This window comes from Pinus tabuliformis, chromosome 4_1, assembly GCF_031772625.1.
Source record: "Pinus tabuliformis cultivar Carrire ecotype Pingquan chromosome 4_1, CPIR1, whole genome shotgun sequence".
NCBI lineage: Eukaryota > Viridiplantae > Streptophyta > Pinopsida > Pinales > Pinaceae > Pinus > Pinus tabuliformis.
The window spans coordinates 289,590,781-289,605,081 of NC_142303.1; the positions used below are offsets into that span (position 1 = coordinate 289,590,781).

Genomic DNA, 14,301 nt, shown 5'->3' on the forward strand with positions numbered 1-14,301 from the left:
AAAAAAAGACAATTCTCCTTGCCCTATGACAAGGCCCTCTTTCTCGATCATCATAGCTCTTGTAGCTGTTGAAAAAGTTCCAATGCAATGCATTTTACTTTTCATGGAATCAAGACATAATTTTAGAATAATAGTAGTCATCAACAAAATGTTTATTTAATAATTCCTTGTGAAAAAGGAGGATACCCCAAATTTGACCTTGTATGCAAGCAACTTGAAAAATACAAAGCATTATCAACAACAAAATATGAGCCTATGGAAACATTTCTGGATGGACCAATAAAGAGAGTGTCTTCCCAACATCTGAAATCTACTAAAATTTCATGCAATAAGAGAAAAAAAAAATGTTTTTGTTCCGATCTATAGCATCATTTTAAAAATTCAAATGTTACACCCCTTTAAGTTGAAGCTTGGTATCTATAAGTTTATTAATATAACCTTCCACTTATAGTGAGCTTGTATATAGAGAATCCTCACTACAAGACATCATTCTACATTTTCTCCTAGTTTTTGTACATAACAATAGCTTTCCAACAATTTGAAATATTTATTGTTCTAAGCAATCTACAAATCAACCTTAGAGCCAACAGGAAGCTTTACTTCTCACATCCTAATATTCCTAAAATTGGCTTCTCAAACTTTGTTTAATCAAAGAAATGCATCCCAACTAAATGGGACTCTATTTAATCAAATAAATGCATCCCAGCTAAATGGGTGCATAGTCGTTATCTCAAATTCACTTGTTATCACTTTGAAATATTGGCAAAAAACATTAATGAACGCTCTGAAAATGATTTCTCATTTTCACAACTTATAAACAAATGATATAATTCTAATATTGCACTGCTTCTGAATGAAGAAACCTTTTAATAGAAGCATCTAAACCAGGAATATTACTCGTGAAAGCAAATCCTCCTACCAAACAAGAGAGAGAGAGAGAGAGAGAGAGATCTTGATATAAGGTGAGATAAGTCAATGGATGATCATTTTGAGGTACTTCAAGAACCAAGAAAAAATTCTAGAATCCCAAAGGGTACATGATAAGCTACAACAATTGTTGTGTGCAGAATAAGCTCTATACCATCTTGCACATCGACTTTGTGAGATTCATCTGGCACAAACCTCTGGATTCTTGTGTTGTTGAATTTTCAAATACTTGAAATTAAAAGAAGACTCTAAACAGAGAATATTGCAGGCCCAAATCAATCCTCCTATAGAATAATATATGTATGTATGTGATGTTATGTTTTATGTTAATCTTTCAAACATATGATTCTTCTGACCTGCACAAGGGTAAGATATGTGGTTCCGATCGATTATGACTCTCAGGGACTTATAAAAGAAACCCACAAAGGAGATGTCAAGGGTATGATTGACTGCTTGGTTAATCCTCTTATGGATGTAAACAATATTAGTATTGTTAACTTGCAGGTGAAATGCTCAAATATCATTCAACATGAGGAAGCACCAGATGACGTTCAAATTGAGTATCTTGTGTTTTTCTAGTTGTACAAGATTTGATCAAATATAATTTTTGTAGTTTTCAAAATCGTTAAGTAGGCTGACAATTTGTGTTTAGATGTATAGGCGATAAAATTATAGACGAAACATGAATTCAAGTTGGATGGTTGATTCATCCTAGTGTTATTGTTGTAGCCTGGTATCACCAAGCAGAAAATTTGGGTTTTGTTTGATTATATGAAAAAAAATGTAAATGGTTCCCATCGACACAAAAGAGAAATCAATGGATGTTGGATTCAAGTTTCAAAATATGATTATATTGCTTTGGTTGTTGGAAGTGCTTCAAGAAACATGCCCAAACTGACATTTACCTTAACGTGTATCCACTAGATTGTGTACAACAAACATTAGAGTTTAATTAAATAATGTAAATTTCAAGGAAATATTCATTGTACTGTGAATATTTGAGCTTATTTCCTTGAATTCCTTTGCAGTGGAAATTCCTTGTGGGAAGGAACTCTATCAAGTTGAAGTTTCGATTTCCATTTTTGAATTCGATTCTCTCCCTAGTTTGATCCAATATAGCTTTAGCTACGAGTCAGGTGTTTCATTTTGAATTTCCTATGAGAATTTTAGCTTCAGCTGGAAATTGGGTGTTAAGTTTGGATTTCCTCTTAGAATTATTTGTGGGAAACTGAGCTTATTTCCTTGAATTCCTTTGCAGAGGAAATTTCTTTTGGGAAGGAACTCTGCCAAGTTAAAGTTTCGATTTCAATTCTTGAGTTTGATTCTTTTCCTAGTTTGATCCATTCCAACTCCAACTACAATTCAGGTGTTTCATTTTGGATTTCCTATGAGAATTTTAGCTTTAGTTGGAAACTAGGTGTTAAGTTTGGATTTCCTCTAAGAATTATTTGTGGGAAACTTTGCTTGAATATTTGTGTTTTGGGGAAAATAATTTGGTGATGGGGAAGGGGAAGGTGTTGAGAAATCTAGGGGAAGCAGTATAGGTGATTTCTCTAGCTTATGATAACTGCTTGTGAATACCTTTTACTTTTCTTGCTTAGATTCTTCTTTAGATTTATTATTATTGTATTCTCTTCATCAAACAACTATCAAAACATATTGAACAATGACACAAAGGACACACGATATAGGCGATTATCCAGGGCCAAAACCTCTCCAATCTTTAGAGGAAAACCCGCATAATTCTTCTTCTTATAGAATCTTCAATTGACGAATTTCAAGACATAAACGCTTAACCAAGAACCTCTCCAAGACCAAGTCATAGTAGCTCTTATTCTTGTATAAGTCAACGATGGTCAAACTAACTTTTGTACCATTGTTCTTGACTTCTCTAGACTTTTGACCTTCTATCATAGACTTGCAATCCTCGGGCTTCTTGTAACTCTCAATATGCCCCACATGTGTGCTTAATGGAGCATATTTATAGGGTTTTCCTCCTTTTCTATACTTTCACACTTCTCCTTATGTCTTCAGCTAGTAGAATTGCTTCTTTCTTGACCCTTTTCTTGACTTCCTTCAAGATCTGATATAACCCTACTACAAAAACCCTAGGATACTTGTGTAACCTAGAAAATGGACAAGACGTTCTCCTCTTTTCTTTGCTTGACTAGAAGCTCCTTTTTACACTAACTTAACTTGTATTTCCAATCCTCTCGACCCTTGAAGCACCTTCTAAATTTGACTGTGATTTCATCCTTCTATAGCTAAAAGTGTGCCACAACAACAATCTGCATGTGCGAGAGAGAAGACCCAAAACAGACCCAAACAATTATGCTTTTCCTTCTTCTATAATTCTCCTTTGTTTGCTAGAGTATGAGGCTCTTTCTTGTCCCTTGATCGAAATTTTGCAATGCTTCATTGATAATCCTAGGATGAGGTCGAGTCTTCTTATATATAGACTTCCTCATCCATGAATTGAGGTCGACTTGAAGTTTCCCTTAGGCTGACGTGAGTTTTGCTCTTATGACTTGGTCTTAGAGAGTTTTTTGACTAGAATTTGTCTCAAATCAATTTTTCTTACAATATGTAACATTCCCAAACATGTCATTTCATACATGACAATGACTTGATGACTCAATGACAAATCCTAAGAGCTCTCAATTGGAGCTTGAACTAAAAATAAATCTTCTTGAGCATGAAACTCATGCCTCAAGATCAACAATAATTTATTTTTTTTATTACATCCGTTAGAGGAATTTTGAAGTCAAAAATGGGCATCCTAAAGAAAATGTACGATCAAAATTCACTTTATAAGAATCAATCACATTTAAGGGATGAAATCAACCCCCATGGTTGAGGTGGCATTGCTTGAGTTAAAGGTACTTGTCACATTCATAAAAACTCATGGTTAACCATGGTAGTGCTATAAGTACTTTTAAAGTCATAAAATAAAGTACTCATAATAAAGGTCATTTCATACTTTTTGAATAAAATATTATTATTGTCATTTCATATTTTTTGAAATAAACAATTCATATCCTTATACAATCTTCATACCTTTACACATTTTTCAATAAATATTATATTTGTATATTTTCATATATTTATTTTTAAATTATATATTCATCTCATTTTATTTAATATTACAATTTCAAATTAATTAGAAGTTAATATCTATACATATATATTATAAATTTAAAATCAAAATAAATAAAAATGTAACCTTATAATCGTATAACAAATCAAATATATGAATAATGTTATTATAATATTAATAACAATACAAACATATTAAAATTAAAAAAAGATATATTAGTTTTGTTTATTTTAAGAATCCAAATATAATAATATATATATAATACATATTATTTATAAATCAAATCAATACATAATATAATAATATATTACATTATATTATTTTTATATAGTATATTAATTACATATTATTATATAATTTAAATAATATAAATTTTAATTAAGAATTTATTATACAATTAAGAATTTATGGATTTATATTTAATAGGGAATTAAAAATATATATTTAATTTAATATTGTATGTAAAATAGTGAAAAGCTTCTATGAGTTTTTGTTTTATTTTATTTAAAATAAGTTTTTATGAGTTTTTCTTTTATTTTATTTAAAATCATTTAAATAATTATTATTGTTGTCACCCATTTTTAAAATTTTCCATGAATTAGGTTTTTATTTTTCAAATGAAATATATTAATTTATTAAAAACTTTATTTATTAATATAAAATAATATTAAAATTAATATAAAATAAAAATCTTAAAATTATTAAAAAAATATTAATCTTTAAAATTAATTTTTAGTATAAAAAAAATGAGACCAAGTAAAATATAATACTAAAAATGTGAAAAAATAAAATGAGTAGGTTTGAAGTCAATGAAAGGTAACTGAGAAAATATTACCATGAAGTAAAAGTGAGGTAAGAAAATGTGTGAAAAGTATTAGTAGTTGAGTTATGATTTGATGGTCCAATAAATGCCCAAATATAATACTAAAAATGTGAAAAGATAAAAGGAGTAGGTTTGAAGTCAATGGGAGGTAACTGAGAAAATATTACCATGAAGTAAAACTGAAGTAAGAAAATGTGTGAAAAGTATTAGTAGTTGAGTTATGATTTGATGGTCTAACAAGTGCCCAAAGCTTCTTTGCAATTATTAGCTTAACAAACATTGTGATCCAAAGAGGACATCAACAATTTTTTTGGCCTCCATCCTTTCCATTTCAAGTTTAGCTCAATTCACCATCAAAGGTTGGCATTAATCACCTAACTAATGTGTCCTAGAAAATTATAAAATTTTGGTAAAGGTACTTGCCTTAAAACACACAATGGTGTGAGATACAAATTGTTCACCCTAAAGTGGTCCAAGGGCACTAGTCTAACATACTCTTCCATTATAAGATTTTGGTAAAGGTGCTTGCCTTAAAGGACCCTGTGTGACACAAATTGTTCAGCCTAAAGTGGGCCAAGGGCACTAGACTAACATACTCTTCCATTTTAAAAAGGTTGGCATGAGTCAGCTCACTAAATGTGTCTTGTAGGATTATAAGATTTTAGTAAAGGTACTTGCCTTAGAGGACCCAAAGATTTTGGTAAAGTTACTTCCTTAGAGGTTCCATTTTAAAAAGGTTGGCATGAGTCACCTCTCTAAATGTGTCTTGTAAGATTATAATATTTACATTTTAAAAAGGTTGGCATGAGTCACCTCACTTTTTAAGAAGACTAGCATGAGTCACCTCTCTAAATGTGTCTTGTAAGATTATAAGATTTTGGTAAAGGTACTTGCCTTAGAGGACCTAATAGTGTCTCACACAAATTGTTCACCCTAAAGTGGGCCAAGGGCACTAGTCTAACAAACTCTTCCATTAAAAAAATGACTTTGATGATACCATAAAGTGGTTTGAAGGATGAAATCGAAGCAATTTGCTTTCACGGTGGAAAATTGTTCTTCCAATGCTTTAATTTTTGTCTTAATTAATGATGCACGGTGCATAAAATAATTTGACATAAATGCTATGTACAAGGGTTCCATTTTAAAAATCAAAAAGTTCTTATAAATTTAAAAAAAAATACAAAAAAAACATTAAATTCAATATATCAATTATTATTTACTTAATTATGAAAATTAAAATACAATTTTTTCAATTTAACAAGATCTTCTCCTTACACCTTTTGCATTTAGAACCATTATTTTCATCCCAAAAAAACAATAAATAAATTATTAATACTTTATATTAAACATTAAAAAGAATTACATTATTCTCATTCCAAAAAAGCTTAATATTCACCAATATTTATGGTATCCTTGTATTCTCATCTGACAGAGAATCTGTTTAATATTGGCCATTAATTATGGTATAATTTTTACAATTCATCTTTAAAGCCACAGTATCAGATTCTGATAAGCTTGGAATTTGCATGGTTGATATAAGTCCAACTGTGGGAGGAGGGCTTGATGCCAAGATGTCTTTATCTATATATGTATTATTGACATACTATATACAGAAGATGCCTCCCCGGGGTGTCCGGAACCTGATTCTCGTCCCTCCGATGACCCGAACAGTACAATCGAGTTATGGTCACGGGCCTGTCCCTTCTGAATTAACAGGTTCCTACAGAATCTTATCAGTACTTTGATCAAGCCTTCAAGCCGAATGAAAAGAGCACCACAAGAGAAGTCGGATAAAATTGCTAGGACAGACATGGACTTATTTATCAATCGCCTAACAACGTTGATCCTCGGTGCAGGCTGTTTGGTTGCTTGGTTTCTGCAACTTATAGCCTACTCGCCCATTTCTCCAAATCCATTAATTCTGCAACATGGTTATAAACGGGAAGGTCCCTTTGCTAAGAACAATGTTTTGCAGGTGAGTGTAGTTTTAGTCATTTTAGTTTAGTTTATTATAGTGAGATATTGTTGTTAGATCATTTTAGGATTGGTTTGTAGATTTCTGTGGAGTGGTTTTTGATAGCTTGAATTCAGATATTCCACAGTGTTCATCTTTTTGATTGTCAACGTTTCGAGTCTAGACCACGACTCATCATCAGGACTCATCATTTTAAGATTATTGTAATCTTAAATTTTATAGTTTACTTAATACTTCATATATCATCATCAATTGAGCAAGATTTTATTTAATTTGAAAAAATTGCTAAAAAGTAATATATATGTTATGTTCAGAGCGTTGAGAAATTGGGAACAGGTGTTCTGGACAGGCCAGAAGATACAGCTGTGGACAGCCGGGGACTGATTTACACTGCCACCCAGGATGGTTGGATTAAACGTATGCATTTGAATGGATCGTGGGAAGACTGGAAGATGGTTGGACTCAATCCTCTTGGGCTTACTGTCACCAAGAGTGGAGATGTTCTTGTTTGTGTGCCCAACCAGGTAAGAATTCTGCTTCTGCTATTTTATGCTGGTTGTACGACACCCACCTATTTTGGTCATTTCTTTCTTTGTCTGTTCGGTCTTATTGGCCAATATCACATAGCCATTTGAAGTTGGGTTTGATACTCGGATCGGGATTGGAAGTAGTTAACCAATTACAGTATTTGATATCAAATATAAATTGCATCCCTGGTTATAGTATAGCTAGCTATCCATCCATCTCAAAGGTTCTCTCTATCTCAATTATTTATACACTAGGTGATACAAAATAAGTATTTAATTACATCCGTGCTTATATTTTTTCTATCCATTTATTAGTTCTGATGAAGCCTTGTCAGAACTCTGGCGATCATTTAGTTATTAAGTTTGTTTGTCTGAGTTATGTTGTAAAAAAATTTAGTTATTATAAAGGATCTGATATTTTCTTTTGTGTAAGTCGAATTCTTGTTTTATAAACGAGGAAATTTTATTTTTTATTTTTTTATTTTTTTATTTATTAGTTCTGATGAGGCCATGTCAGAACTCTAGCCATTTATGTTGTAAAATAATTTAGTTATTATAAAGGATCTGAAGTGGAATTCTTGTTTTATAAACCACGAAATTTTATATTTTAATTTTTTTGGAATTGAATCTTGGTGATTAGGAAAACAAATTAAGTTATGAATGTAGGATATGTTTTTGTAAATTTTAGTTATCAAATCATTATCTGTAAGTGGATTTTTTTGTTTTAAATGAGAGAATCACAGACACCAATTTAGTGTTTTGTTTGATTTTGATTTAAATTTGAATTACTCTTATTTATGAATACTTGAGAGTGAATAAAATCATAGTCAATTTTGTTCAAAACTTACTAAGAATTAGTTAAAATCACAAATTTGAGTTATGAAATCTACATAACACTATACAGACTTTTCATAAATATGAATTTATTTATAAATTTTAAAACGCCTTTTAAATAACAAAAACTCATAATTTCACAGATTATAGCCAAAAAAAACCAAATCTTACTATATAAAAAAAGATGGAAAGATTTTCCTAAATATAAATACTCAAAAGGAATATGTATTATATTATATAACATAAATTATTTTAAAGTTTATATATATATATATATAATTTTGCTATTTTATTATTTATATTTATATTAATATTAATATTATTTTATTATTTATATTTATATTAATATTAATATTAATGTGTATGTAAATTTATTTATTTTTTATATTTTGATTATCATGTTTTTAGTTTTAAATATTATTTTTTCTATAAACTTGGTAGTACTTTCTCTATTTATATTAACTAACCATAATCAATTTTTCCCAATAGTAATAGGTGGCCTCAACCTGCCCGTAGGAAACCAGGTTGATATGGATATAGAGATCTATACATATTAATTTGCATTAGATCCACATTTAGAAATACTCCAAAATATTAAATATTGAAATATGAGATAGGCAATCTTGATCTTGAAATCCTATGTTTCAGATGCATGCCAGGCTGGGTCGAAACTTCAATGTCTTTGTAATTACAAGAAATAAATTATTGTGCAGGGCCTGCTTAGCGTGAGTGATGATCAAATATCTCTTTTGACTTCGGAAATAGATGGAATTCCAATCAGGTTTGTTCAATTCAATCCTCTTCTATGACTTTGCACCTGTAACGCATATATAGCCATACAGCCATTTCAAAGGACAAAACGTTTGTGTGTGTTTGTTTTTGTTAAATATAAGATAGGGTGGGGGGTTTTGTAGGTTTGCAGATGCAGTTGTAGAGGCTAGCGATGGAAGTGTATATTTCTCCGATGTTAGTACCAAATTTACATATGATAGATGGGTTCTGGATCTTTTGGAAGCAAAACCCTATGGCAGGCTCTTGAAATATGATCCCATAACCAGGAAGACAACGGTGTTGCTCGACAGTCTTGGATTTGCTAATGGAGTTGCTCTTTCTGCAAAGGAAGATTACATCCTCATCTGTGAGACATGGAAGTAAGTAGATGGTATATTTACATTAATATGGTGACATGGAAGTAAGTAGATGGTATATCTATATTAATATGATATTTATAATTTAATGGTAGATTTTGGGAAATATTTTAAAATTTGGGAAAAAATTAGTGATGAAATAATTGATTTCGTTCTTATCTGATTATTCATTTAATTATCCATTTAATTCTAGAATATTCCCTGAATCCACAATAAAAATAACTTCATGCATAAAAGCCATTAATGAAAAAAGAAGAAGCATTACCTAAGAGTTATTTAAGAAAAAAGAAATAAAGAAGGATCAGAGTGTTTTTTTGTCTTAATAAATACTAACAAGAAAATATATGGATCAGGTTCAGATGCCTAAGGCATTGGATCCAAGGGGAGAAGCTTGGAAACACAGAAATCTTTATAGAAAATTTGCCTGGAGGCCCTGATAACATAAATATCGCTGCAGACGGGCGGTCATACTGGATTGCTCTTTTAGGGGTAAGCATGCAACAGGATCTTATTTCAATATACCTATTCTTTTCGAGAAGTGTCATGTGCAAGAGGAAAATTGAATGGCATCACCATAATTTTCTTATTTGTGAACCAGATACGTTCAAGAACGCTGGAATTTGTGTATAGATTTGGGATTTTGAAGCATATATTTGCAACATATCCCAATTTGTTGGAAAGGATTGGATTTCTGAAGAGCAGAGCTATGGTGGTGAAAGTGGGAGAGGAAGGTGAACCCATCATAAGTTTGGAGGATCCCAATGGGAAGGTTATGTCATTAGTGACTTCTGCCATGGAAGTGGGAGACTATCTGTACCTGGGCAGTCTCAATTCCAATTTTCTTGGCCGATTAAGTGCAGATAGATTTGGTTATTAAATCGAAAGATGGGACACGCAGAAACTTTCAGGCCATTAAAGTAGAATATTGGGGGATAAGTTTCCAGGCTTGGGTGGCGATCAGGATCATGCTTCAGTCCATTGTATAATTCATACTCAATAGCGATCAGTGTCATGCTCGAGTCTTGCATTTGTTTTTTTGTCAAGGGATGTTTTTCAAACTATTTACAGGTCATGGTACAGTATGATATTTAAACATTTATAAATGTGCGAGTCCTCATTTGTTTCCTCCATCACTTGTTACCGGAAGGATGACAAAACTACTCGGTAGGTACGCTGTATTATTTGCAAAAGATGGATGGTCGAAGTACAATTTCGATTGTACTCTTTAGAAATAGTTTGTCAGGTATTTGCAGACCCAGCCAGATTGAAGTCTCAGATATACTTAGTTCATAAGGTAATATCATCTCCCATACTCATTATGACCATTACAGTTCTTTGGTTATGACAAATAAAATACTTTGTTCATAACGTAGTTATCTCACGTAATGTGTTCATTGAAGTTAACCGAATAAAACTCTGAAGTGTTTTGATCATGAGTAATAGCCCAATCAAACTGTTTGTATAAGTTTATCTAAAATAAATGTAGGTGAAGATTAATAAAAATTTTCACAAATCAAATGTTAATGTTATTAGCCTTTGTCAAAGTAGTTTAGTATTATCAATATAAATTATAATGTTTAACTTTGAAAAATAAATATTTATAAATTATAATGTTTAACTTTGAAAAATAAATATTTATTTATCAATATTATTGAAAAAATGAATTTTTAATATTTAATTGTACCATAATTTTGAAGGTCTTATTGTAATCTTTGTGCCATTTAAATAACTATCTCAAAAAAATTTGCCATAATTTATGGATATAGTTGTAATATTTATGCTATGATTTTTAAATATTTGTGCAATGATTTTTCATTTGTAAGTTCCATAGGAAAACCACTTAAAATTCAAATCCTTGAAAATACCCCATACTCAGGCAGTTACTTATTGCTCACCATACTCATACTCACATAAATAACTTATTTACTGTCAATTACTTATTGCCCACCATAATTTAAGCAAGTATTTGCATAAAAAATGAATAGGAACAAGATTGAAATAGATATTTCCTACCATTATTTATGTTTTATTCAACAGGAGGAAAAGTGTAAATTTGCAAATTTAGTAGTGGTAGCAAGTTCTTAAAGAATGAAGACTTTTCATGTTTGAAGGTAAACAAATTTGTTTATTTTATATAATGTTTTTAAGGATATAAAAAAAGTAATAATATTTTGTTCATATACTTAAAACAACATGACAAACAAAAGAAACTTCACTCAAACAAATAAATTCAACACTTTAACTATATGGTTGGTTAAGGCAGTTACATCCAACAACCTTGCTTTACACTTTTATAATCTAAATAGTTGGCATAACCGTTTGAATGCATATTTTCCTACCATTATTTATGTTTTATTCAACATGTAGGAGGAAAAGTGTAAATGTGCAAATTTAGCAGTGGTAGCAAGTCCTTAAAGAATGAAGACTTTTCATGTTTAAAGATAAACAAATTTGTTTATTTTATATAATGTTTTTAAGGATATAAAAAATAATAATATTTTGTTCATATATTTAAAACAACATGACAAACAAAAACTTCACTCAAACAAATAAATTCAACTAGTGAACTCTGTGGTTGGTTAAGGCAGTTACATCCAACAACCTTGCTTTACAATTTTAGAATCTAAATAGTTGGCATAACTGTTTGAATGTTGATTTTGCTTTTGGTTTTGTCGTTATATTTTTGTTAATGCAATTATCACTTGAAAACCTCAGATTCTTCATTGATAGTAAGTATGACATGAGTATGCCATTATGGGTTTTTGGAGTTTTCTTCTTAAAAAAATCTTAAAACATCTTAGGTTCTTTCATTGATCATAAAATATTTGTACAGAGTGTTTTATAACATTTCTTGTGTTGTTATAATTTGTCAATCTTTGTTTGTATCATAACAAGTTTTTAGATTTTTTATTCCTTCATATAGCTAAGAGTTGTTTTGGTTCTCTAATTCATTTAGTATTATCAACCAGAAACAACATTTATCACAACTTTGCTTTATACAAACATCTAAGTGATACTTTTTGAAGTCTTATGGTATTTGTAACTTCAAAAAATGTAACATTCTAATTATAGATCTTGTAGTTTTATCATGCTTTATGGAAAAAGTTGAATGAACTACACTCCATAACTATCCATAAATTAACTTTGTCTTATCTCACCATTAGGTTTTCTATGCTTGACTATGGCGACTTTGATAATCAACCTCTCGTGGATTTTAACTCCACTTGGTTTTGATTTTGATATAACTAAAGGGTTACTAACCAAAGAAGACTATTTCAAGAATATGCCATGCATATAAGTATAAAATGCTTCTTTTTTTCAGAACGAAAAAAACAACATTTATATTAATATCACAGTGAAATAATACATAGAGAGGCAGTGTTCTAGCATAACTTGCCAATGTCATAGACAGTTATCAGCCTATGTAAGAGCATATGCATCTATCCACAATGAGAAAATAGAAAAGTGGACATTGAGCGACATGTAATAGACTGTAAGATATGAACTGAAAACAGAATTGACAACATATTGTGGAGCAGTATCACTCTGTTGAAAAATATAACACCATCTGCGAAGGAGAAATAAATTCCACTTCGCAGAGGACACTGATTAATGCCCAGTGGCCAGGCAGCCTATTATCAACAACAGAGATAAGACAAAAAACAAAAGCTCAGAACTGTCAGTAAAAATCTATATCACTGGAAGAAGAAGGTCCTCCATGACATAGTCATTGTTTTCCCAGAAGATTTCCATGTGCCATTTAACTATTTCTTGGGACAAGCCTTTTTTTGATAGGCTGTCAACTTGCTGGTTTTGAGATCTTCCTATGTGTTGGATGGGGAGCGCCAGTATTGTAGCAAGTATGCTACAACTCCTTGGCTACCAACTTTACTTTTATCAACCCGATAGTTCGTAACAAACTTGGAAGTGTCGATGCTATATGCACAAGTACTAGTCCTCCCTGCAGGTTGTCACTTGGTCAGCCGGCACGAGATCGCTAGGAGCTCAAGCCAACTTCTATAGATTTCAGAAGAAGCTCTATGTGTGATGAAAGAAAAGAAAGATTACTCTACAGATGCTATTCTAACTACAGAAAGGAGAAATACTAGAAGGTAAAGCAAAACCTAGTAAACCCTAATTAACAAGCTAATTCTACTTTTGCCAAAAACACTATGAAAACCATGAAAGAAATGCCATTACCTACTCAAGGAAGTAAACAACATCTAACCATGTTATTTCTAGAAGTAAATAAGCAAAAAACATATTTTTGGATTTTTATGTGTTTTTATGTGAATTTAACATGCATCTAATTTATTGTGTGTGAGTGTGGCAGCGAACAGGTGGCGTTAGAGGGCGGTTTTGGAGCTTGGGAGGATGTAGGATGGTGTGGATGGGTCCTAGGAGGTCTTAGGTGGCCTTCTGGAGGCTTTTCCCACACTCGGCCTTCAAAATAAAGCCTACAGGAAAAACTACAGGAGGAAAACAGGGAAACTACAAGAGGCCTACAGGAGGAGGCCGAGAGCAATTTTCGTTGTTTTGAGGGTGTGAGAGTGGGTGGAAAAGGTGGATGAAGGTTGGAATGAGGTGTTAGGGTGCCTAAGGTCTACCATGAATCACCAAGAGAGAGAAAGATGATTGGGTTTGCTCAAGGAGAGAGGAAGAAGTTCTATGAAAAATGAAGGAAACTAGGGTAGAATTGAGGTGAGGTTTGGGAGACCTATAGGGCATGGATCAGATGGAGGGTGTGATTGCTGGTAAGCTGGCCTACTGCTGGAAGAGATCTGTTGCATAGAAACTGACAGTCAACCAAGAAAATCAAGTAACCAATGAAATGAGTGCATCCTAGGAAAACAGAGTTTTGCATTAAAATGGCCTAAACTATGATGTATAGAAGGAAATGCTAGGAAATGTTGTAAGAAAGGAAAGCATGCAAAAGGACTATTGCAAATCAGGAAGTGAACATGATAAAG

The 14,301-nt window shown here is 31.6% G+C and overlaps 1 protein-coding gene across 1 annotated transcript; it reads left to right on the forward strand.

Annotated features, from left to right (window-relative positions):
• Positions 1-6,457: 6,457 nt before the first annotated feature.
• LOC149175401 (protein STRICTOSIDINE SYNTHASE-LIKE 4-like) lies at positions 6,458-10,656 on the forward strand. The gene is made up of 6 exons (XM_089419635.1): positions 6,458-6,822; positions 7,137-7,346; positions 8,897-8,964; positions 9,098-9,334; positions 9,685-9,820; positions 9,930-10,656. The coding sequence occupies exons 1-6, from the start codon at positions 6,610-6,612 to the stop codon at positions 10,206-10,208; spliced, it is 1,143 nt and encodes a 380-aa protein (XP_089275761.1). The 5' UTR covers positions 6,458-6,609; the 3' UTR covers positions 10,209-10,656.
• The last annotated feature ends 3,645 nt before the right edge of the window (positions 10,657-14,301 follow it).